The sequence below is a fragment of the Gambusia affinis genome, linkage group LG11 (genome assembly GCF_019740435.1).
Source record: "Gambusia affinis linkage group LG11, SWU_Gaff_1.0, whole genome shotgun sequence".
Taxonomy (NCBI): Eukaryota; Metazoa; Chordata; class Actinopteri; order Cyprinodontiformes; family Poeciliidae; genus Gambusia; species Gambusia affinis.
Genome location: NC_057878.1, coordinates 24,245,879 through 24,271,879, shown reverse-complemented (window position 1 = coordinate 24,271,879; position 26,001 = coordinate 24,245,879). Strand labels below are relative to the sequence as shown.

General features: G+C 37.2%; 2 protein-coding genes across 2 annotated transcripts in view; one reads left to right on the top strand and one right to left on the bottom strand.

The window, feature by feature from the left end:
- ramp1 (receptor activity modifying protein 1) overlaps positions 1-6,028 on the bottom strand; it is a 66,689-nt gene extending 60,661 nt beyond the window's left edge. Inside the window, exon 1 of the mRNA XM_044131155.1 lies at positions 5,504-6,028. Coding sequence (XP_043987090.1) covers positions 5,504-5,561 — 58 coding nt within the window. The 5' untranslated portion in view covers positions 5,562-6,028. The remainder of the gene's footprint in view (positions 1-5,503) is intronic.
- Positions 6,029-10,414: 4,386 nt separating this feature from the next.
- Positions 10,415-25,652, top strand: map3k19 (mitogen-activated protein kinase kinase kinase 19). Its single transcript, XM_044132677.1, has 16 exons — positions 10,415-10,630; positions 11,925-12,119; positions 13,345-13,505; positions 13,707-13,822; positions 14,250-14,404; positions 15,639-15,696; positions 16,987-17,074; positions 18,247-18,366; positions 18,622-18,776; positions 18,856-18,890; positions 19,547-21,553; positions 22,271-22,375; positions 22,573-22,811; positions 22,899-23,151; positions 23,966-24,174; positions 24,280-25,652. The coding sequence occupies exons 1-16, from the start codon at positions 10,415-10,417 to the stop codon at positions 24,392-24,394; spliced, it is 4,227 nt and encodes a 1,408-aa protein (XP_043988612.1). The 3' UTR covers positions 24,395-25,652.
- The last annotated feature ends 349 nt before the right edge of the window (positions 25,653-26,001 follow it).

Genomic DNA, 26,001 nt, shown 5'->3' with positions numbered 1-26,001 from the left:
AACATAGTTGCTTGCTGTTTGTGGAATATGTTGAATGAATTTAAATTGAATCCCAGGCTGTCACTTGAAAGAACACTACCTCAGAGAAAGAGGATTAAAGCGACTCTTTTTCTGTGCGCTGAATAGAGTAAACGAGACCTTTTCCCCTTTGTTGGCTCTGCTCTAAAAAAAATGACAGCCAAAACAGGGAAATAATTGATTTAATAATGACCCGTTATATCTTTTGATTAGCTTACTAAAGTAGTAAATCAAGCTTTACCAATAAATAAAACACCTAACAGATTAAAAATAGTGTGCCACACAGAATAAAAAATGTGAATTGAGATTCTATTGCATTTTTTCCAGGATTTTACAAGGTTCTTTTTTGGAACACAGTCAAACGACAGCGAGCCAACCTGGCGGAAACGATAAGTCAGAACTGTTTCTGTAATTTCAGAACACTCACTCTTTGCTTTTGTTAGAGGAAACAAAGGACAAAGCTAGCTAGAGCATCAGGATGATGCAAAATCTGACGGTTTGCTAATGGAGTTAGGAGTAACCAGGGAAAGGGAAATCAGAAGTATAACTAAACTACAGAAGATGGGGGGAATAACGCCACTTGGTTCCACCACACAGCAGGTGCCATTTAAACAAACTTTATAAGAAAGTCAGAATTTTTTTTATTTTCTGAACTTTTTTAAAATGACTGCACAGACATTTTCAAAAACAAAATTTTGTTTTAGAATTTAGACAACACTGTCTACGAAAAATGTACTTAAATGCACCACACCACAGCTGTTAGGAAATCCCCCCAGGTGAGAGTTACTCTGCACTACAGTATCAGTTTGTTGTTGTTTGTCTTATGCTGTACAGCATTTAGGACTGAACACTGCAGGCAGCTGCATTTGGACTTCAGCTGATTTTCCTCTTGTGCCAGGGATGTTTACTTCAGCTTGATGTTGTTTCATGTGAAATACAAAGTAAATAAGTTAAAGTGAAAAACAAATAACACATGAACATGTCTGTTAGTGGCCAAGTGCACTTTATATTTCTAGTTCTAGTAGTTGAGGTTCTAGATTTTATTTTTGTTTTGTATGCCAGTTGTGGTGAATCGTTTTGAGTTTTTTCTCAAGGACTCTATAAAAGTGTACAGTTGTTCTAGCTTTTCTATTAAAAGTCAGCTTTCTACTTTTTGTTTGAGTGTGTCCAATACATTTGGGGGGAACCCCTTTTGCTTTCTGACAGGCTGGACATCATAGCTCATGAAGTAGCTCTCACTGATCCCAAAGTGGCTCTAAGCCGTTTACTGGTTAAGCTCTCGGCCAGCGTTTTGACAGCTCCGGTTTGCCAAAGAGTAAATCCTGAGAGGGGAGAGTGGTTTAGCGGTTCAGAAAAATGAATGCCTGCGTCTAGGAAATCACACACTCCATTTCAGGAGTCATTTTGTTTTTCTTGTTGTCCAGGTGTCCACTGATTTGTTTTGTTAGTGTGTGCTCACATCTGTTCGTCTGTTGCTATGGTCATGGCCACACCCTCCTGATTTGAATGGAATGTCCATTATTATGAAGATAAGTCTTTATCTCAAAGAAGGAATCAAGTTGTTTTCATCCATCCAGTAATGAGTTACAAATGCTTCTCAAAAATGTCCTTCTTCTTCTGTATATGAAAAAATATTATTCTCATATTTCTGATTATGTGGTTTTTGCTGCTGATTTGGGACCAGGTCGTAGGAGCAACAATCTGAACAAACATCCCCAGAACGCCTTGTTCCCATCTGTCTCTTTCAGCTCTTCCAGGGGTAAAGGGGTGTACTTCCAAGCCAGCCATGAGAGATATACAGTACAGCCCAAACGTTTGAAAGCAAAGTTAAGCTTTGGTTGAAAATGTCTTTTTTAGCCCTTTTTTAAACCAGCACGTTTGTCTTACTTTTTTATTTCACCTTAATTTACCAATTCTCTGTAAAAAATACACCACAAAACGGTAACGATAGTGGTGATTACACCATAAAATCTAGTAGAGACTAATATATCCGGTGAGCATAGTTGTTAAATTAAAAGTCAGTCACTAAAAACAAGCACAATGAGTTATTATTTGTGATTAAGTTGTGAAATAAGTGAGTGAAATGAATAAGTTGGCTGCCGATGATTACTGTCACTGGCAGAAAATAAGCAAGAAGGGAATACAGGCAATAGTAGTGAGTATTGAGAGGAGTTGTGAACAATGACATTGAGTTTCTGGACTGTTTTTGAATTGTAGTCTGCCTATGATTGTAGTTTAGCAATGGCAGCAAAGGAAGTGAATGAAGCCATTCAGTCCATGTTAGCCACATTTCCAAATATATAGAGCAGCTAAAGTTCTCTCTTCGCAGAGGGGGATGGACATTTACAGCGCACGCAATGTCCGGTAAGCTTCATAGTATACCTTCCTTCAGGATTGACCTGACATTACATTACGGCCAAACGTTAGCAAATGAGTAAAATCAGATCCAATCATTTAAAACTTCAATATGCCAGAAGCAGTAATTTCTCAAAAGGCAAAAGTCCAGAGCCTCTGTACAAAGTGGAAAAGGATAGTATGTTACAAATTTAACAATGATGAAATGCTAACTATAAGTTGTTTAACAAAATGTTTCAATCAGATACAAGGCTGAGGGTTTGGAAATAAACCTTCAACCTTCACTGACTGTAGTAGGTTTAAACCAAATCAGGCAATTCTCAGGAAGAACTTGGTTTCTGAAGCTCTGCAGAAAAGCATTTCACCAAATCAAAAGCATTTTAGGAATATATAATCAAACAATTTAAATAATATGGAGGAATTTCATTGTGTAAACAGAAAGAGGAGAAATTCACAAAGGTGGACACCTGCGGACCTTATTTGCCAGTCAGCAGTGCATCAATAATTCATCAATAGATAATAAAATTAAATGGATAGAGATATCTTCCAGACACCTTTTAACCACTGCAACATAGTGACTCATTCAGAAATGCAGCTTCAGTATTTGAAGGTACAAAGTGGATGAGTGGTGACTTAACTGGGCTTACAGAAACTAATGTTTCCTTCAGCATGGCATCTTTCTCTGGAGAAATTTGATTCTCTTTTAAACAGAATAATTGCTGCATATCTTCTGTTCTGATCTATCTATAATGCATAACATAGAAAATGTCTGACACCTAAAGGTGTGACACTCTTGCAGTCATGTGGCATATAAGGTGTCTGAGGGAAGAAAGAAGCAAAAATAATGCCTGAAATCCCCAAGTATCTCCAATGCCAAATATATCTCCATCTAGATTGAAAGAAATGGAAACGCGTCTCTGTTTTCACGTGGCTTCTGCTTTTGTGTATTTGACCTATCTTGCTTCATTTTCTCACTGCTGCCACAGTTTCTTTTGTTTTCAGGAGCATTTCCAGGTTGTGTGGCAGTCCAGCGTCTCAACAAGATTTAGTCATTTCATTAAACCCTCAAACAATAAAAATAACGACAAATCCATGTCAAAATAATTTATAAACAAATTAAAAAACAGGACTGTGTTAACTGGGACCCAAAAGTCACAACGTCATTTTAAACAAAAGTTTAAACTGGACTTGTTATCAGTATATCTGGTAGTTGAGTGTCTGGTCACTCACATGTATCTTCTGTATTTTTATTAAAATATATTTAAAAATACATATAATAGGGGAAAAGAATGAAAGTGTGTGAGAGAATCAAGTGTCTCTCACACATTTCACTGACAGACTAACAGCCCTGTTACAAGCCAGTTTAAACAGAGATTATTGTGTTTAGGCAGTAAACAGGATGCTGGACGTCTCTACTTATCCTCTGTTAATTTTTATTTCTTCCTATAACAAACCCATAACTTAGGTATTTATTGGAACAAATCACCTTTATCTTAAGCTATAAAACAAATAAAGCTAAAAGACATTTTTATTCTTGCAAAAGTTGTAAAAGAGGCTAATTCCTTTAACTGTAATCACATTATTATCTCAAACTTCAGAATATTTGTATTTTATGTGAAAGAATAAAAGCAAGCAGCATAAAATTGTGATGTGGACAGAAAAAAGATATGTTATCTTTAAAAATCTCTCTACAAAAAATAAAGATCTAAAATTATGGTGTGTATTTGTTTTTGAATTTTATCTCGCGCTCCAAAAAAAAAATCCAGGGCATCTAACTGCCTTCAGGAGTAACTTAGAGGGTTTTCACACCTGATAGTCTGGTAAACTCGGTTCAATTGGGACCAAAGCCGCAACATTTGTTACACTTTCAGCTAGTGCGGTTTGCTTTTAAATTTTGCTGTGTTAAACAATTCAAACCCTTTCAAAAACCTGTTCACCTCCTCGCCTGTGGTGGCGCTGCACCAAGAACTACTTAACTAAACAACACGAAAACCTCTGAGAAAAACATCAACACAACTTCATTCTTCAATAAATATAAACAGAAATGGAGTAGCATCACATTTCAGCATTATGATTTCTCTTTTGTCTTTGGCAAAATACCACAAACTTTTTCAAGCACAAAACATGTGTTTTGTTTTGGTAGGATTTACCAAAAAGTGCTTCATTATAGTCAGCTTCCTGCTTTTTGGAGCGGTCTCCATATATGCATTCAAACCACACCAGAGTTCATGTCAACCAAACAGTCCTAGGTTTTTAGACTTCTTTTGTCCGCGTCAGAGTTCATCTACATTTTCATACCTCCCAAAATGAGCTGCACTTCAAGGCAAACAAACTAGAATTTGATTAAAGCAGACTAAACAGAGAGGATGTGAATCGACCCTTAAGCAGTGCGCAGTTCACAAACTCTACCTGTGTGTATTCTAAATCCAGCTGCAGCTGTTTGTGAAGAGGTTTATTAAAGAAATGTAGTGAACATACAGCACCATCAAGATCAACGTTATAGCAGTGTTATGTAATAAAACTAATAATTTCAGCTCTGATCATTTTATAGATGACTTCTCGATCCATCACATGTGACATGGAAAGAGTATGGCACATCTCTAAACATACCTAGACATATTGGCTATGGGAGTATCAATATAAGAAGAATAGAGCTTACCAACATGACAACTATTATTCATGCACTCCAGAAATCAGGCCTTTCTGGAAGAGTGGCAAGAAGGAAACCATTGTTGAAAGAAGATCATAAGCTTCATATAAAGTCTACTAGCATCAGCACCAAAGAAAGGTGGGACCAAAGTTAAAACTTCAGACCAACGTCCAAAATACATGTGATAAAAGCAGCTTTGGTTTTTGCTCTAGGTGTGGTTCAAGCTTAAAATTCTGTGAAACTTTACAACAATTAACTATACTGAAGTTCGTGATTGTTACTTAACAAAATGTAAAAGAGAAAAAAACTTTAAAAGGTACTTTTGTAAACTTTCACTTTTGGAGCAGGTGAGATTTCGGGGGTTGAAAAGCATCAGGCCTGTCTTTAATCAGTAAAATTAAATCAGTTATTGTATTTGTTCGGCTTTCAAACTGTGGGATCTTTATATTTATTGAAGCAGGTAGGCTGAGTGAGACTCACCTATGATGAACCACAGCAGAGCATGTTTCTGCAGCGCTGAACCGGCGTGCGACTCCATCCTGTCGCTCCCGAAACGATCAAGAGTGAAGTTTCAGAGGAGGCAGCGAGCGGATCCAACAAAAGCACAAAGGGGAGCCGCAAACATCATAAAGTAGCTGCTTGTAAAGAAATCCATCAAATGCGGCAACACGAGCCACTGGAGCACCTTGCGCAAACTGCTCGGGGGAGAGCCCGGACTCGTCCTTGTTCCTCCCGCGCTACACTTCCACTCCCCCCGAGTCTTCCTGTCACCGACCGTGTATCATCCCGACAGAAAACGTACCGAGTCGTCAAGTTAGGAGCTTTGCTCTTCTCTCTATAAGCCCCGAGGTTAGAGTGAGATCCGGAAAGGGAACTGTGTGGAAACTATGCGGCGTTTGGAAGAGAGCTGTGCGCAACGGGACGCGTCAGTCTGGCACCGGCGGAGCCGAGAGAGAGACCTACCCGGGTGAGCGGCGGGGACTCAGCCTTGACCCGACAAATTAGAGAGCGCCAGGAAGGAGAGCGAGGGAGGGTGGAGGCAATGAACTGATACTAATACCTTGCAACTGGCTATTTGATATAAATGTTGGAATGCAAGAAGCAATCTTAAGGACACAAAATGACACATAATTTCTAAGATTCAGCTTGTAATTCAGAGAACAGCTCGACTGGCAAAACAAAACAAAAATTAGTGTCATTTCTCATTCCATAAATCCTCCAAAATTCAAAATGTTGTGCTAAAAAGTCCTATGTTACAGTTAGTCAATTTCTCGCTTCGCCATGGAGCTCTTTGCGGTAACTTTCTTTAGTTTTTGTTTTATTTAATTAATTCAGCTCAAAAAGAGAAATTTGCATGTCACAGTTTATGTCCAATTTCTCAATTTACAAAAATCCTAGTTATCAAACAGTACCATATGCTCCATTATCAATTATTCAAAGTGATTTAAAAAGTTTCAAATGAAACCCAGCAGATTGTTCCTTTAAACACACAAGCGTTTATTTCTTTTAATTCTGCTAACCATGGTTCAAAGCTAATAAAATTCAGCTTCTTGGAAGATCCATAAAGCCAAGGAAAATAGTTTTTTTAATGAAAAGAAATATATTACGGCCTTTGTGTGGCATACACAATCACGAGGAAGCATGCTTGCTTGATTGTTGTTTAGCAGTCAGTAATTGACACTTCCTACAAGGAGGACAAACCACAAAAGGTCATTGCTAGAAGAGCTTGTTGCTCACAGAGTGCTCTAACCAAGCCTGTTTATGGAAAAATGAGTGGAAGGAAAAAATATGGTAGGAAAACATGCAGATGCTGCAGAAATATCAAGAGCCTTGAGATGATCATGAGGTACATTGGAATGAAAAACTGGTACGCCCATATTTTCATATTAAAATACAGGTAGTACTGTAATTATCAGTTAAACTGAATTCAAGTTTTTCAGTTAGGTAAAATATACCTGTCTAAGTGTTATAAATCAATGTATGAATTTAACTTTTTGATTTGAGTACTGAAATAAATTTGTGTTTTATTGATATTCTGTTTTTGAATTCACTGAAACTTACTTGAATACTTTGACTGGACTATTATAGTGTGTTGACTTCTTTCTTTTTGAGCCAAGCCTTCTAAAGATTTTTTTTTAATTGTGTTCCTGATCCTTTTCATGCTCAAAGGCCTGTTATTCCTCACACTTCAGCTTTTAAACATGTCAGATTATTAGGTTTTTTTATGATTGTGTAGATCATTACATGGCTAACCCATCTAAGAAAAATCATTAGGTGATATTACCCTTTTTAGAGAAACTAAATTTAATATTTTCATTATTTCATCATTAAAATTAGTACATCAAATTAATCACTACGTGTGCAGTGAGTTTACATAATAAATTAGTTAGATTTTTATTTTTTGAATTACAGCAAAAAGTATATATTTTTGTAATATTTTAATTTGTGATGCACGGAGAAAAGTCTGGTGTGGATCCAGCGTTTTGTTCCGCTTTCCTTCAGGACTGAAATGTTTATGGTAGTTAAACACTGCCATCTAGTGCTCATGTGGGGCAAACTCAATTGTATATGCTTTTATTTTATATATATACAAAGTACTAGACATTATAGTGCATTGATCATTTAGTCAATATAAGTTTAATGTTATAAATAATTATGCAAATAGAGTATAAAAACAATAATAGCAAATTCATTATTATACCTCAGTAAAGATGTTCTGCCAGCACATCTACTAAAAATCTATAAAATCGGAATTGCTTAGAAGCAAATATTATCTATTTGCTATTTATATCTGAATTTGTTCCACTTTATTAAAGAGTTGTTTTTTTTTCTTAGTCAGCTTCCTTAACTCTGTTTTTGGAGATTTAATAAACAGAAGTATGAAGTCTTTTTTTATTTATATAATTATAAAAAGACTATCTATTGTTCTGTTGTTGCAAGCGCAGAATTTAAAACACATTTAAAACATTTTAACCTCAGCTGAAAGGGCATGCCTTTGTACTGCCTGTTCAAAGCGTATAAAACTGTCTCCCTTTGTTTACAGTTTGTTTGTTGAGCCCAATGTCAAAAGACACTTTCATCTGAATCAGTTCAACAGTGACACATCTGCAAGGTCTTATATATTATTCTTTTCCAAACACCTTTGTGTGGTTTCATGCTGTGCCACAATATCAGAACTGCACAAAAATCTAGCAGGTAACAATGACTGAGCCTAAGTTGGCTGAGTAGGAGAGTAATTCTGCTTTTTCAGATCTCGGATCAGTCAGGAGGGGGAAAAGTGTGTAGAAAGAGGTTAAATGACTGTGAGGTTCACAGATCTTTCTTCTGAAAATTTTCTTTAATATTGGCTTTAGCTTGTCTCCATTGCGTTCTTTGGTGTCTCTTATCTTTCAAGTTATCAAAACTGTTTAGACTCTCTATGGGGTTACATACAGGCCAATAAATCACGGTAATACAGTGGTCATTGAAGCACATGTTGGTAGTTTTGGTTGTATGGACAGCTGTCAATTCCTACCGGAAACTGCAATCATGTCCAGACAGTTTGTCAGAATCAAAATCAGCTTAATTCACCAAAATGTGGGCACAAGAAAAGGATTTTCAAGAGTTCACAGAGTACAGACAAAAGTATAAAATATAAACCATAAAGGGAAATAAAATAAGGATAAAGGAACACTATGTTGATGTATTTGCAGCCATTTTCTTTATATGTAGAATAAAAAAAGAGCAACAAAGCTTATTTTGTTCCTCTGTATAACTGCTGATTGACTGTAAGGTATATGTTGTGTTCTGGGAGACAGACTGGGGGTAAGAAACTGTTTGTGGATATGCTGGTTTTTACAAACAGCACTCTGCAGGGCCTACCTGAAGGTAAAAGTGTGTCCAGGATATGTGGGGTCTGCAAAGACGTTAGCCTCCATTTTTCTGATCCTAGATCTGTGCAGGTCCTGTTTAGACTTGTCCTGATAATATTCCTGTTGCTAGTGGAGGATTTGTCAACTCGTTGAGAAGTTCTTACTTTCTGAAAAACAAAATTGGTGGTTTTGATAAGCAGTAAGGCTCAAAATTTGGAGAAATGCATGCTTGAAATACATCACTGTGTACAATAAAGCCATAATATAACTTTCTCTTTTGACTTGAATTACTTAAATAAATACATTTTTCACTGATATTACTATTCGATGAGATGCGCCTGTATAACCTTTTATAAAAAAAATTCTAATAAATTTATCAAATCAATAAAACTGACTGCTTAAAATGCCTGTCGGAAAAAAAAAAATTATTTTATTTTCAAGAATGCTATTACCACATTTAACAGAGTTGCAAATATCACATCAGCAAAACCTTGCTTTGCCTTTAAGGAACCAGGTTACATTGTAATAAGCAATAAAACAAGCAAATTATCAAAGGGTCAAACAAATTATTGCTTGATCCTTTAAATTTATGCCTTTGACATGAACAAATAGAAAGCAAACATTGTGTCTTAATGTGTGGGGTAACAAAGAGTCTGTGGGTAATTAAAAACTACCTCTGTTAACGGCTGTCTGTTCAACTGTCTCCAAGGCAACCAAGTGTAAACGGACGACAGAAGGCACGAGGGACAAAAAAGAAGAAAATAGAAATTGCTTGAGTGGACAGTCTGCTGAAAATAGATCAAAGGTTCATTTGACAAATGCCTACAGAAGCTCAGAGGAGACATACAGCTGGATTAGTTACTGATTGAAGCAAGAGAGACAAGTAAGTAAGTAAATCACTTTATTAAAATGTTTCATTGTCGGTCATCATTTCAAACGGCTGACAATCAATTCAGAGGAGTAATAGGTACTGTTTTAATATCTAGAAGCTACTTTACTGCTAATTTATTAACAAAAACTATTGCTCTATTGTGTAATTCAGCAATTCTGTGAGTTTTGCTCTTAGTTTTCAATAAACATTAAACCGGAAGAGATTTAGTCACCAAGGGCGCACAAATAAGGACACAGGCAGATCTCATTAACAATTTTTTTTATAAATGACCAACCCTGCAGAGAAATAAACCTATAACATCCTTCCACATTTTACCCAACACTGGATAATATAGCCTTTGTATTATATATTGATTAACTGGTGTTTGTTCCATTAAAAGAGACTTCCTCCTTTCACACACATAAACTGCCATTTGTAAATAAGCTCAATTGTAGACAATGACATGTTCATAGTGACTCCACAACAGTCGTAATGAGGGATATATTTCCAGTCACGCCTTCTGTCTGGTCCCAGAGGGCTCCAGTGGGTCATTAGAGACTGACATCACATGAACATACTGACTGCCAAACACCAAATTAAGAAAAACATTCTTACTTGTTCCACAGCTCAGAGGTGGCTCTTCTCATCTGACTTTTGACTATGAGGGCAATGGAGGCGAAGAAGAGGAGAGACACTGATGATCTGGAAGACGACGACGATGATGTTGATGTGATGCATTTAGGAGAGTTGGAAGGAGAAAATGATCTGGTGGTTTTAGGACCACAGATGGAGATCCTGGAAGTGCTGGAGGTCTCTGACGATGAAGAAGAAGAAGAATGGAGATTTGTTGACCTCTTCACTGCTTGTCAAAGCAACAAATCACAGGTGAGTTACAGATAAATGTGCTAATATGTAATTTTAAAAGTTTTGGAATATTAAAAAGAATGATGGAAAAAACTACGGTAGTGTGGTCACGTGACACAGTAATTTTCCTTTCAACAACAACACCTGTTTACGAGCATGTAGGTGCGTCACATGATCTAAATGTTGCTCTATAAGCTCCACCCACCCTTTGGGAGTCATGTTGAAAATGACTTCCTGGTAACATGAGGAGGTCTCCTCTTAGAGATTAGTTACTAGCAACATAGATGTAAATCCTCATTATGAAGTGGACTTATAAAACCAAGATTAAACAGTTCACTAAAATATTTGAAAGCAACTTTGATCAAATACTAAAAAGACACAAAACATTTTCCCTTTAAGTTTTGTTCATATAGATCTAACCAGTCTTGGAGAGCAAAAGAGAAATATTTAATCAACTTTAATTCTTTAAGTGGCTGTGGCTCTTCCAAGATCAATTCCTTTAGGATTTATCTATCTGTCAAACCATCTCAACTAACTAAAACAGGGATCCCAAAATTCAAAATCTCCTCTCAGTTGGTCATATCTATAACTCTTACCAATAGGAGCCCTCTAACAGGCATCCTACTCAAACAGAAGAACAGCATCTCCAGCTGAACATCTGTCCTCGAATGTGAGCAAGAAAAGCAAGTACCTGAGTGAAGTTGGTCCCCACTTTCCTCACATCAATGTAATTGGTGTCAAACATATGTGCTATGTTGTACAGCAAAACTTTTTGTTTGAGCAGCTATCATTTTAAAGATATTAATAAATGTTTGTAGAGGTCATCAAAGGTCAACAAGCATGTCCACATTTTCAAAATCAAAGGATATAGGGAGTCAAAGAACTGTGTTACGTTTGTGCAGCAAACGTTTTAATTTGTGCCGTAATAAATTTTAAGATTTTACAGAAAAAATCTTTCCAGAGGTTCCCCAAAAGGTTGATGTAAATTAATTGTGCTGTTTGTGGAACAAACATTTTGTTTGCCCTGTTGTGATTTTTAAGATTTTTGTATCACAGGATTTTTGTTTCATTTTGTAAATGTCAGCGGTCAGGGGAGGGCTGGTTTTGATGACCTCTGGAAACATTTATTAATATTGTTAAAATTATAGCAGCACAAATTAAAATTGTTGCTGCTCAGATGTAGCACAAACATTTGGCACCATTTAAGTAATAGTCAGACCATCATTACAGATTTTCACACCAACCTTTTTCTAGTCAAGAATATTTTATCATATTGATTCAACTAATTGACCGCTTTGATCGGTGTGCTCAACAGGTGGTGCAGGGGCTGCTGAGGGCCGATGCTGACCTGACGCTGTGTAACCACAGACAGCAGACCGCGCTGCACATCAGCCCACCTGAGCTCCAGGAGAAAATGGTCAGGTGGATGACAAGGCCCCATCTGTCTGCACAGGAGCAGCTGCTGCAAGCTGCCTGGCAGGGACACCTGGGCTCTGTGAGGCAGCTGCTGGTGAGTCTCTGATCCAAAGGTCAGGGTGAACTGCTCAGCAAAGATAGCAATAACGATTTCCTAGCAGAGTTTAGCAGGGCCCTCAAACTCCAGTCCTCGAGAGCCGCAGTCTTGCAGTTTTTAGATGTGCCACAAGTACAAAACACTGGAATAAAATGGCTTAATTACCTCCTCCTTGTGTAGATCAGTTCTCCAGAATCTTGCTAATGACCTAATTATTCTATTCAGGTGTGGTGCAGCAGAGGCACATCTAAAAGTTGCAGAACTGCAGCCCTCAAGGACTGGAGTTTGAGACCCCTGGTTTAGAGCAACAGCAAAATTAGTCAGGTTTTGGTCAGATTTATTCCAGACCACAATTTGGTAGTAACTAGTTGCATTTACTCACTTACATTTTACTACTTGAATAACTTTGTTTTTTTAAATGTACTTTTAGGAGTATCTTTGCTTATTACTTTTACTTGAGAAATTTTATTATGAAGTATTGCTGCACTTATTTGAGTAAGATTTCTGGATTCTCTACCCACTGAACAAAGAACAAACATGTTTTAACCGGAAATTCACCAGTCACAAACACACACCTGCAGTATTGCTAAAGTTTCTTAAGTTTTGTATAGAACAAAACTGATTTGGAAACATTTATTTTTGCCTGATTTTGTTATTTTTTTCTATTTGAACTGTTGCCATTTAGATTTTTAAAATACCAAAATTTCCACCTGACTTTAAATTTTGGTCTATCTGATGATGTATTTTACAATATTAAATGAGTGATAATTTGTTCAGTTATTCGGTACTTCAGCAGCCTTTTTGAAATATGTTTTTACTCTTGAGCAATTTCTTGAATGGCTACTTTTTATTTTTACTTGAGAAAATATATGTTAAAGTAGAACTACTTTTTCTCAAGTACAGTTTTTGGGTACTCTACCCATCTCTGTTCCTGAATAACCCAGAAAAATTTTAATATTTTTTGCACAATTACAAATGAATTTTCTTTTCTTATTCTAAGCACAGTGCAATCAGCAGGTTTGTAAGTTTTAACCTGTTCCTGTGGGGTTTTATGTTTCTGTAAATCTGAAGCGTAAACCTTAGGAGTCTCTGTAAAAACAAGTCAACAACAAGTCACAATGTGGGACACTACTAGCTAAATTGTCAACTTTTATTAAATGCCTTTAGCTTTGTGTGTAACAAGCTGAAGGATTAATAATGATTCTGGGTTTGTGTGTGTTAGTCTCAGACAGACAGTGTTGATGTGAACGTTCCCAATAGTGACGGCGCAACAGCAGTGATCCTCGCCGTCAGAGACGTCGACCTGTTTCAGGACATGGCAACATGGTTACCATGGGAACACAACCCTGTGGAGGTGGTCAAGGAGCTTCTAAAATTGCCAGCGTAAGGAAAAACATGGTTAGAAGGCTACACTTCCTGAAAAACGAAAAAAAAGAAGCTTTGAAACACCTCCAAAGAGTCTGAATAACCATTGATCCAGACCACTTTTAAATAGAAACATGACAAGCTAATATAAATTGTATATTTATTTTCTTGAGGGACCATGTCAGTGCTGCTGCTTAGAGATGTTCAATTTTTTTTTAGTGATTTGCAAGCTCGAGACCACAACGGCTGCTCTGCCCTCCACTACGCAACTAATCTCAGCAGCCGTCTGATGGAAGAGATCGTTCCAGTTCTGATCGAGGCTCTGGGTCACACAGGTACACACTAACACACTGAAGGAACCATAATAGCTCAAAATTATAGTGTGTTGTACTATAGCCACCAATAGACAAGAATAGATGTTAGAAATAGGACTTCCCAGTCAGGTAATCCAGACAACCTTTGACCTCGAGGAAATGACTCTAATCCTGGTCATGCCACAATTGGCTGAAAACCACAAAAATGTATGTTAATGCTCCTTAAATTCTGATTTCAACAAATCATATAATCTGTGAAGATAAATATGATTTTTTAAATTTGTGAACAACATAACAAATTATTTGAAGATAATTTATAAAATGAAAAATCACAAAGATCAGAATTGACATCCTTTGTTTTATCTGCCAACTTCCATTGATTTCAAGGCAGACTACTCAGGACATACAGTACCTTGTCCTTTTTCAATGCCTCGTCAATTTTTTGCAGAGGCTGACCTTAAGTCCTTATCGGAACTTGAGAAATACTTGTTCCAGGATTTGGACTTTGAAGATTCAGATGCAGAGCAGGACACCGAGATACTTTTTCATTGTCATAAAGCAAGAAGACATCAACACAGCGACCATTCTCACTGCCATACACGGGTAAGAAAAACAAAAATCTGTTCTTACAAAGTGATTAGAGCTCACAGAGGTTACAGATCTTTGAAAGTCACTTTAAACATAAACTCAAGGAAACATAAATGCTTAAGTTTGAGATAAGGTTTTATCTACAACTGCCTTTGCACTCAAATCTGCAGAAAACCACAGTGGAGCCGACATTGTTTTGTGTAAAAGGGTTGTACAATTGTGCATAAACTCACTAATGGCTTGGGTGTGGCTGAAGCTCTCAGGTTACACTTATTAACAAACGCACAGGTAGAACGGGAGTGAGCAATAACACACACAGCTTTGGCTTTTCTGTGTAGGCGCCATGTTTCATATAGGAAGGAGACGAGCCAGCAGCTGGTCAACAGAAGGACGAAGCAGCTGGTCGACGGAGACACAATGCAGTTTATATACGCCCTAGACACATTCTGGGTATCGTACCTGTAATATGTCACCAAAACATTTAGAATATTATATGCTAAAATGGTTTTAGGATCTAATGGAGCTGTAGTTAGTTAATTCTGTTTAATAAAATAATACAAATAAAACTAAAGGATGTAAACTGTGTAGACAAAAAAAAAACATTCTTTACAGACCCTTGAACTTCTGCATATCAAATCATTTTACAATCACAAATATTAGTTTATTTAATTATGATTTTAGATGATAGATCAACAAAGCATTCACAAAGTGGTGAATCATGGGGAAGTTGAAATAAAATAACAAATGCATTTCAATTTTCATTAACAAGGAAAAATTTGAAATGTGTTTTGTGCATTTGAGCTCAGCTCCCTTTACTTTAATACCCCTAATAAAACTCAGTGAAAATAATTGCCTTCATTTAATCAGTAAATAAATTCCACAAGTGCATAATTTGTATATCTACATATAAATGTATCTTAAAGTGGCAGGCTGGGCAAGGAGAGCATTAATCAGAGAGCGATCTACGGTAATTTTGGAGGAGTTGTTGCTTGTGTTCAGGTGGAAAAACCAGTTGAAATGACAAAAATAGTGTAACACTGTACATACAGTACCTGGTCATTATGTAAAACAACGCCATCGCTAAAAGATGGTCACGACAGGCCATATTGGGGACACAGTAAACATGTGGGAGAAAGTCGTCTAGTGAGATGAGGCCAAAATTAAACGAAATGCTATATATCATCAAAAAACGAATCATCGTCCTTACATTAAAAAAGGTTGATGACAAGAACACCTTTGATCTTTCCAGGCATCTCTTCAGACTTCAGGGAGTCTCCCTCAATCTGACAAAAAGGAGTTCAGCCAAGGTATGGGCTTCTTCAGCGACACTAAGTTCAAACTAAAGAGATTTTTTCTACATATTTGATCCCAGAGAATAAATGAGTGACTAAGACAGGAGAATGGTAAAAGTTTACTGTTATAAACAGCAGCAAAGACTGACATTTTAGAGCCACCGAGTCTCCATGATAAACGTTAGATGTTATTAATATATCAGCTGTTTATTTAGGAAACATAAATGTGAAGTTTGTGAAACTCTACAGGGACATGTGTGGTTTAGTCAGATGAGCCTAAGAGTGAGTTAGTGGAAAAGCTCCTTGAGTCTACTGTGAACTATAGTGAAGAGCTGTGATGCTGTTTCTCTTCCAAAGTCCCTGACTGTGAAACTTGCTAGAGTGCATGGCACCCTGAGGTCTTTGAAGTACCAGGACTGTAGCCAAAATCTAGAGGCCTCTGCCAGAAACTGAAAATAGGTAGTCACCACAGAAATATTCTCCAAAACATTTGGCTAAATCATCACAGCAGTTAACCAGACACAAAATAACCTTCCTCACTAGCAAAAATTAAAGAAAGGCTGAAATATTTTTGTAAAGCTCTGCAGAATACGTCTGTTTTAGAAATAGCCTTAGTACAGTACACTGAAAGAGAAGCATAATGGTTAGCATCCCAAATGGGCCACAAGATCAGATCACCTTCACAAAGGGGAGGGGATCTTAGGGAGACGAAGGAGAGAGAGGCTGTCCAGGATGGGAGGGGTCTTCCACACAATACAAAGCTTTCCTCTGAGAAACCTGCCTGAACATCTTTCATCTATGCATCCTCGACAGGCGGGCTTCAGCTCCAGAACAAAACTGAAGACTTTCAGAAAACAATTTCAGTGATTTAGACAAAAGCTTATGTGAAATGAATGAAAGTGTAAGTGTAATATCTGGACATTTGAGCAGAAGGGATCAACGAGCTTAAACACAGGTACAGCAAGCTATTGTTTTATAGTGAGCAGTAGTGTGTAATGTGCATGTGTCTCTTTTAAGGAATATTTAACTGAAAACAAACAGGGCAAGTTGAATTTGTTGCTTTGAATTAGCAAAAATGTGGTTGAATTTCAAAGAACCTACAGTCCTCAAATCTTTTTAACAGCATCGTCGTTAGTCACAACATTTCTTCTGTTTTTATTGTTTCTTTCCTCCTGGGATCTAAAATTTTAATGTTGTAAATTATATCTGCATTACATAAGTTCATTAATTTTGCTTTACTGTTGGAAATGAGAGCGTAGGACCTTAAGTAGGGATGATGAGTGAATGTGTGTATTTCTGCCGCAGATAAGGGGATTCCCACCTGTTCCCAAAACGCCATGGAAACTCTGAAAAATCCCGGACGAGCCAATCAGGATGGAAGGAGGGGCAGCAGGTGGGCATGAAAAATTCACCATCTTTCTCTCACAAATATATTTTTATGCTAACAAATCTACAATGTGTATTAGTGATGAAGAAATGTGGTGTCTGTTCATATGTGACACCCAAATAGTTTCTGTGTGTACAGTTAAAACGCCGTACTTAACAAACAATCTCTTATACTGTACACTGCCTCCTGGGTTGGTTAGCATGTGCCTCTTACTTTGACACCAGCACTAGAAAAGAGGCCTATCTGGTTACGTTTGCAGACCTGTGCGCGGGCACCTGTCACTGTGTCCAGAGGACAATCTGTTCTGCCCAAACAGGTCGGATACACACAGACCGGGGCAGAGAACTTCAGTGAATCAGCTCATTGTCTGTTATGAGCAGCACTCACATTTGAATCAAGTCCAAGTTCTGAGAAGAGAATAAAACTCTTTGAGCTGCTCTAATTTCATAGAATCAGCTGCTAGGAATAGGGTGTGTTTGGTTTGGTACAAGGAAATGAAAGTCAATCATTTTCATCATTTAACACGTCAACAAATATGGTTTATGAATGCAGCTTTTTTTATATGTAATTAGAGTTTTGTTTCAGTAATCAAACAGATAGGAAGAGAAGAGGACAATAATAATAATAGATGATAATGAGATATGACAGCCGAGGAATATGATGAAAAGAAATGCATATAAAATGTATTCCTGCAGTCCCTCACAATGCTGAAAATGTCTCTGAGCCATAATGGACATGAACCATATGGACCTCTAACCTTCTGGTTCCATATTCTGAACATATCAACAACCAGAGTTTGGACTTTATGATTTGTCTGTTTGCCCAATTTAATGAGATACAAATCGTCATATGAGCACATAAACAGGTTGGTAAAACAGCTAGCTTTAAAATGTGCAGCAGTCTTTTTGAATTTTTCATGTGGATTGGTCCAGTGACATTTCCGTCTGATTTATCTGACTCTATGACATCATCAAACATCTGAAGTAATTTGACAGAATAGGGAAGAAAAATAAAACAACCAAAACTAGTGAAAGCATCAGGAAAATTACAAAAGCTACAAGAACCTCAGTATGATTGCAGATAATTTCTATCTTCACACATCATCAGTATTTAAACTCTGATCCCATCTCTAAACCACGTAACTGCCTTCTCACTTCCTTTTCTCATTTTATTTGCAGAGGTTTGTGTCTACCTAGCTTGTCCAACAGTCATAGACATAGTGACCATTCAGATGCTCTCCTGTCATCTGGGTTTCTGAGTACCAGAACCGCTTGTCAGCCTGTAACCCCCAGACAAAGGTACAAACACACTCGCATGTTAACAACAGAAAGTAAGATGTATGTTTGTTGTTTTGCATGTGGCCATAACTAAAATAATATAGAAATGTAATACCACAGCATTTACTCTGATAACTAAATAAGCATGAATAATTGGATTGTTTGACTGCAGAATGTCCATATGCTGTTTTTATAAATGAAAACTAATTTTACAGAATCTTATGACACATAAACATAATAAACATTAAAAATAAAATATTTCTGTGTACCTGACAGGCAGAGGACAAGAAGTGTGGTTGAAGTTTTTCCACCTTCCCATAGTCTGCTTTGTGTGCCAGAGTCCAGCCAACTCAGCCAATCGGCCCCAAGTATCATGGAGCCACTTCTTTGCCCCAATACCATGATGCAGGCAAGAGCGCACATTCAGACCAGTAAGTAAGAACAGAGTTGATGTGTGCAAAATGCAAATATTTGGATGTTGTTAACATTTACATTTTTTCATGTTTACAGGACTGAGCTCTCAAAGTACTTTAAATGATCAAAGGGTGAGTTTTAATGATTTAAAACTATTTAACAGAAATGCATTCTTTAGAAGTAAATAAATTGAATTTTTGAGTGATTGTTGCCTTTCTATTATTTTGAACCAATCCCATTTGACCACTAATTCTAGCACTGCATTTCTGTCCATACAACAGCTTCTCTACAGATATTTTCTCATGTTCAAAACATTCTTGGTACACCTGAAAGTTGGTTGAGCATGCAAATTCCAGTTATCAGTGGTTTTTAAAAAACACACACGTTCATTTGATGTTAACAAATTATGCGACATTTAAAGTACCGGTAACCTAAATCCTCTTTTGTCCTCAACCCAAGGCAAGTTGTCTAGTTGGCTAAACACGTTGAGCAACTGGCATCTGATTATGCTTTTTTACAAATTTTATTAACATAAAATTAATCAGGTGGATTTAGTAAAGTGGCCATTGAGTGTATATTTATGTGCTCCCATTTTCATTAGATTTTGCTTTGGTGAAATTTTCCTCCAATTAGACATTCTCTGAATTTCTCAATTTTTTTTGTATTTTTTTTTTTGGAGGGTTTATTTAACTATCTCTAGCCATATAAGACATGCATGAAGACCAGGCAATGTGTTTTATATTTATACACCCTGCCTACACCACTGAACTGCTATCTGTATTTCCAGAGTCCTTTGCCAGCCTTCCACTCCCACACACCCAAGCTTCTGGTGCCCATTGAGGGTCGCCCAAGACATAGCAAGGCTCTGCCACCACTGAAACCCCATGTTCCTCTAAAGCCCATTAGCCGGAGCCCTCTTTCCAGCAGAACTGAACTGAGAAAAGAGAGGCAGTCCTGGGGCAGCTCATGCAGTGGTCCTTCAAAGGATGGTAGTGAGGAAAGTGGATCCAGCAGCAGCAGCCAGAGTTCCATCAACTTGGAAAATGAGGATGATTCTGGACAAATCCAAGAAACATCTAATAAGGACAGAAATCTGAAGTTTGTAAAAGATAGGACGTTGCAGGATTCAAATGACAGAATTAGATCAGAGGCAGATTTTTTTGGAGGAACAATGCGACATGTGAAAGCGAAACTGTGCTCATTGGTCAACAGATCAATACATGACAGAGAAAGAGACCATGTCAATTGTACTAATCATCCAACAGTAGAAAAAACTGATTCACACCACCCAAAGGACGCCAATAAGAGTGAGTGTGTGGAAGAATGTAACCACTTTGAGAGTAATAAAAAGTCAGATGCATATGTGTTTAGTGAAGTCAGGCGAAATACGAGCCACACAACTGAGTCAAAGACTGGAATAAGCAACAAAACTAAAAATGATGCAAAGGGTCTTGAAGATGATGGTATTGGTTGTTTTGAAGAAGATTCTGAAAATGAACAGATTGATCCAGAAAACACAGCATCAGAAGACGTAAGAGATTGCAGTGCAGTTACTGCTGTGGAGAAAACCGGCTTCTTTCCTGTGGATCCCAAGAAATACGAGAAGATGTTTAAAGCCCGGAATAAAGAGAGTAAAACTAGGGTGAACTTTCACTTGAAGGCAAAAAATTCAACTATTTATTCTCTCAACAAAGATGCAAGAGTCATCAGTGGTAACCACTCCAAAATTAACATAAAGTGCTCTGCCAGTCCCACAGTGGACAAAGACAAAAGCAGGAAAATTAAATCTGGAAATGCGGCTCCCCTCAGTGTGGGTACTCTAACCCCACGGAACATTTCTGAACCACACAGCAACAAAATACATCAGCTGATATCAATGAGAGAGCTGAAAAGTGCCCAGGGGGTGAAGAAACCAGGCTTAGGTGGAAAATCCCCAAGATCTAAATCTGCTGTGGACCTCATCACTTACAGAGACATGTTTCAGCAGATACAGAGTGGCAGCGAAGGACCAGCCATGTACGAGATGTTTGCTGGGCCATTATTTGAAAATCATCGGGTCTCCAACTCATGTGAGAAACCAAAAGAGAGACAACTACAGTGCATGCCAACAAGAAAGACAAAACAAAGCCACAAAGTCAAACATAAACCAGTACAAAATAAGCCAAAGAGACACTCAGTGGAGAGCACAGCTACTTTGACTAAAAGCAAACCAAAACCAGTGTCATCGCGAATCAAAACACAGTTTACCACTAATAGCTGCAAAACAGACAAAAGCCCTAAACTCAAAGATGAAACTGATGATGTGAAGGGTGTTGAGTTTAGTCAGAAGTCTTCTAAGGATGAATTTGAAGATCACATTTTATCAACCATAGTGGAAGCTCTTTCTAAAAATGGATCTGAAACATTACAACCACAAGAGAAAACTTTGACAGAACCCATAACTCCCCTTTATGGTGTCGATTCTAGAAATCACAAAACTTCAAGTAAATCAACAAGAAACTCAGCTAAAAAAGATCCACAGTTGGCTCAGTCACTAGACCCTCTGCAGGCAAACATCAACACTTGGACATCTTCAGACAGTACCTGCCACACCCTGATGTCACCAGTTTACAGGAAGTTTCTGGATGAGGTGGGGGAGGGTCCGCTCACAGATGATCTACTGCAATGTCTAGCAGAGGAGCTGATCTCTTTGGATGAGAGGGATGTTTCTGGAGTTCTTGAAAACTCAGAACATGAAAAAAAGGAGTCCCATGGTGAAGCAGAGCATGTATCAGGAAAAAAAGCACCTCCTGAGGTAATATTTTGAGCCTAAAAATGACTAAATCGAGTTTCTATGTCTTTAGTCATTGCAGAGATTAGGATGACAGTTCCCATCTCAAGTAGTCAATAGGAAAGATGCAACCTGGACCGGTCACCAGTCCATCACAGAGGCAAACGACCATAGCAACCCTACACACACCTAAGGGCAATTCAGAAACCAGTTAACCTAACATACAATCATATTCACGAAATTAAAGTATGCATTCCAATGAGTCATACAGACTTAGAGTACCTTTAGAAAATAACAACCTTGAAAGCAGGTAGTAAACATACATTTCATTAAGCTTACCTTGATATGTAAAAAAATATTATTTTTAGGTCTGATGTAATATTCCAATATTAAAGGTCTTGTTTTCATTAGCTGTAATTGTTAAAATCATTATAGTTAACATAAAGGACTAAAAAGATAGTGTGTGATAAATTTTGAATTAAAGAAGACAAATGTCTTTGACAAACATATCTATGTTTTCTATGGTGTCCTATTTTTCCATGACTGTACCTTCCTTTACTTTCTAGCATTTATGACAGACATCATGAGTACTATTTGTTTTAATTAACTACTGTCAATCCAAAGTTGAACATCGAAGAACAGAAATTGATGAAAGCTAAAATCCAGCAAATTCTGATGTCAGCACCTGTGTGTTTGAAATACTTTAATTAGATAATTATGTCTCTATGCATTTCATTGCAGGTTGCTCGAAATGACAGTAACACTTACCTCGGATCAGGGTTGGTTCCAAAGGACACCATAACATGGGCTAAGGGTGAAGTACTTGGGAAGGGTGCCTATGGGACAGTAAGTACTCCAATAACATAGCAGCTAAGTACATTAGTAAGTTGTTGATAAAATAGTGTTGGTATTTTGTATTAGAAACATATCCCATTCCTGTAACTTGCTAAAAATCTGAACTTATATCAGGTTAAACTTTTCAGTGCACATTATTTCAGCAGTATGTCTTCAAACAACTCTGACTGAAATCATCATCTCACCAGGTGTACTGTGGTCTGACCAGTCAGGGCCAGTTGATCGCTGTAAAGCAGGTTTGCCTGGATTCGTCTGACCCTGATGCTGCAAAGAAGGAGTACAATCGTCTTCAGGGGGAAGTGGAGTTACTTAAAACCCTTTGCCACAGCAATATTGTTGGCTTTCTGGGAACATCTCTTTACCAACATGTTGTTTCCATCTTCATGGAGTATATCCCTGGTGGATCTATTGCTAGCATACTTCACAGGTTGAAATTATTTGTTGCTTCCTTTAAAATATCTTGCAAAAATCTTGAATGCCAAATTAATAAGGACTGTTTCCATTTTCCTCTTAGATTTGGTCCTCTGCCAGAACGAGTGTTGGCTCTGTACACCCATCAGATCCTGGAAGGGGTGGCATTCCTTCATCAGAACAGAGTGATTCATCGGGACTTAAAAGGAAACAATGTCATGTTGATGCCAACTGGTGTCATCAAGCTCATAGACTTTGGTTGTGCACGACGCCTCAGCTGCCTTAACCACACAGCTCCAAACAGTGGAGAGCTGCTGAAATCCATCCACGGTACACCTTATTGGATGGCGCCGGAGGTAATTTTTTAAAAGTTTTTAGGCTTTTGTAAAAACTTGAATTTGTGAGATGTGATGGAAATTTGATCTGAGTTCCCTTTGATGTTGGACAATCAACTTAGGGTGAATTCACACGAGCTGTGTTTAGTCCGTTTTAATAAAACTCTGGTTTGTCTAGAAAGTCCGGTTTGTTTGGAGAGGCATGAATTCTTAATCAAACTCTGATGTGGACTAAAGAAGCAAACACTAGTTCGTCCCCAACCCCAGGTGTTGGTTGAATTAAAGTGAACTCTGATGCGGTTTGAATGTACCGTATATGTGAATGCCAAGCAGACCAGAGACTGCTCCGAAAGTGAACTAGAGCGCATGGCATCTAGGCCAATAGAACCAAAACACATGCAAAATTCTAGCATTAGAGGGAGAGATGGCTTGAGGTGTTTAACCGAAGACAAATCCTAAAATCACTCAAATACGATGCTACTGCCATTTTTGTTTACATTTTGTGAAGAAGGAAGTTGGTTTTTTGAGGTTTTGTATAATCTACTTTAGAAGTTCTGGGTTCAGCGGCATCATAAGCGAGGGGGAAAACAGGTTTTCAATTAGTTTGGATCATTTGACAGTGCAGTGTGAAAGTGAACCGCACCAGTTGATAATGTAATAAATGTTGCAATTTTGGTCCCAAACCAAATCCACCGGACTATCCGGTGGATAACACTTAGAAAGTCTGATGTTTTTCACCAAATATCTCAAAGTCCTACAAGGAAGTTTTTATGAACTATATAAAGACATGCAGATGTCCTGTCATTTTTTTTTTTATTGTTATTTTTCTAACCAGGTCATCAATGAATCAGGGTATGGCCGGAAGTCAGATATTTGGAGTGTTGGTTGTACAGTGTTTGAAATGGCCACAGGGAAACCACCTCTTGCACATATGGATAAAATGGCTGCCTTGTTCTACATTGGGGCTAGAAGAGGGTTAATGCCATCCCTGCCAGATGGCTTCTCAGAGAATGCCAAGGACTTTGTAAAAATCTGTCTGACAAGGTAAGTGGTTAATTTATAATTTAATTATGACAGTATCAAACTGTCATGGTGTTAGTAACGTCTTACTGTAATATCTGCAACTTATTGTCTCTTTTTCATTTCTAGTGACCAGAGCGTTCGGCCATCAGCTGAGCAGTTACTGAAACATTCCTTCATTCCTAAAGGGCACACAAGTATCAAATACTGCGAAGCACAGAAAAGAAATGTGCTACAAAAGTGAGTGTTTAAATTGGGATAACTGCTGTTCTTAAATTCAGAGGCATTAAATAATATCTAATCATTTAAGTTCACAGCTCAAAAATTTATATATTGTGGTATCAAAACCACTGTGAATACACTCCAAATAATATAATTGTGTATAAATTGTAGATATTATTGTGCATTTTAGATTAACAAATGTGCCAATTTTATAAAATTGTGTGTAAAGTGTATTCAGTACTGAATGTTTAATGGTTTGTATAGAATAAATGTCAAAGCAGATGACAAATCTACAAAACAGTCAAATGCCACATTTTATAAACTATTGCCACTGAAACATCAGTTCTATGGTTGTTATGAGATAAAGGTTCATTTCAAATTGGAATATCATAAACATCTCGAATTGTTCCAGAGTTTCAATTCAAAAAGTAAAATAAATTATATAAAAATATAAATTTCTAATTATAATGGTCTAAAGCTAATCTAAATAATTCAAATTAAGGATTTTGAGCCTATAAATGTTACCTATAGATCCTATATGGTGTTTAGGACAGCTGGAGCCATCAGTTATATGCACTTTTTTTTTTTTTTACCAGTTTTTCCTTTAATTCAACTTCCTTAAACAACACATTGACTTTTAGAGAATTATCCTCCATGTGTCAGTAAGCAGTATTCACAATGGTTGAGTCATAAAGGCTGGTAAAGAACATAAAATCATTTTGTCTTATGTAGTTTTCCGTTACAGAAAAAATGTTGGGTTGTCATTAGCTGAAGCCACAGTTAAATCTAACCACAAACAATTGAAATGTATCACTGTGTGTTGAAACTTTCAGAATATATTCTACTTTATTAAAAAGCACTTAGGTTTCAAACCTACATCTGAGTGCAGTGGTAGCTGTTTTAAATGTTTAAAGCAAAATAAAAGATGCTTTCAGCCGATTTAAATGAGTAAAATTACATTTGTAGTATGTAAATTAATCCTGAATACTGTACTCTGATCAGTGATTAACTTCAGTCTTTATGTCGAATAAATGTATTGGGCCAGTTTTATACATATCAAATTAACCCTGAACTAAAAGGTTTGTAATCATATAAACTCTTAAGTAATTCTTCTCAATGGTTCAGTGCTGAAAGTATTTGCCCCAAAAGATTTTTTTTATTTACATACAAAACAAATAATCTGCCTTTTTTCAGATCATAAAAAAGACAGAGAACATGAGTAAATACACTTACTACATGAAGCATTTAAAACATTTTTACTCGGGTCATAAAATGAAATTTTAAAACTGATCTGAGATACTACAAGACAGAGAACAACGCAAAAGAAAACTAAGGCAGGAAATACTTGTCCACAGCACTGAACCACAGAGGAATAAACCATGTCTACCATTTAAAGATGAATTGTATGCCATATGAAAAAAAAGAAAAGATTTTGTACAGTGTAATGGTGATGGCAATGAAGTTTATTCATTGTATTAAAATGAGAAGTGGAAAGATGTGATGAGCGGTTCATGTTTTTTCTAAAACAATTGCAGTTTTTTATTTAATGTTCAACTGTAAATGCTTTATTACATACAAACACCACCAGCCTGGGACCAATATGGTATGTTGGATGCCTTACAATACAGA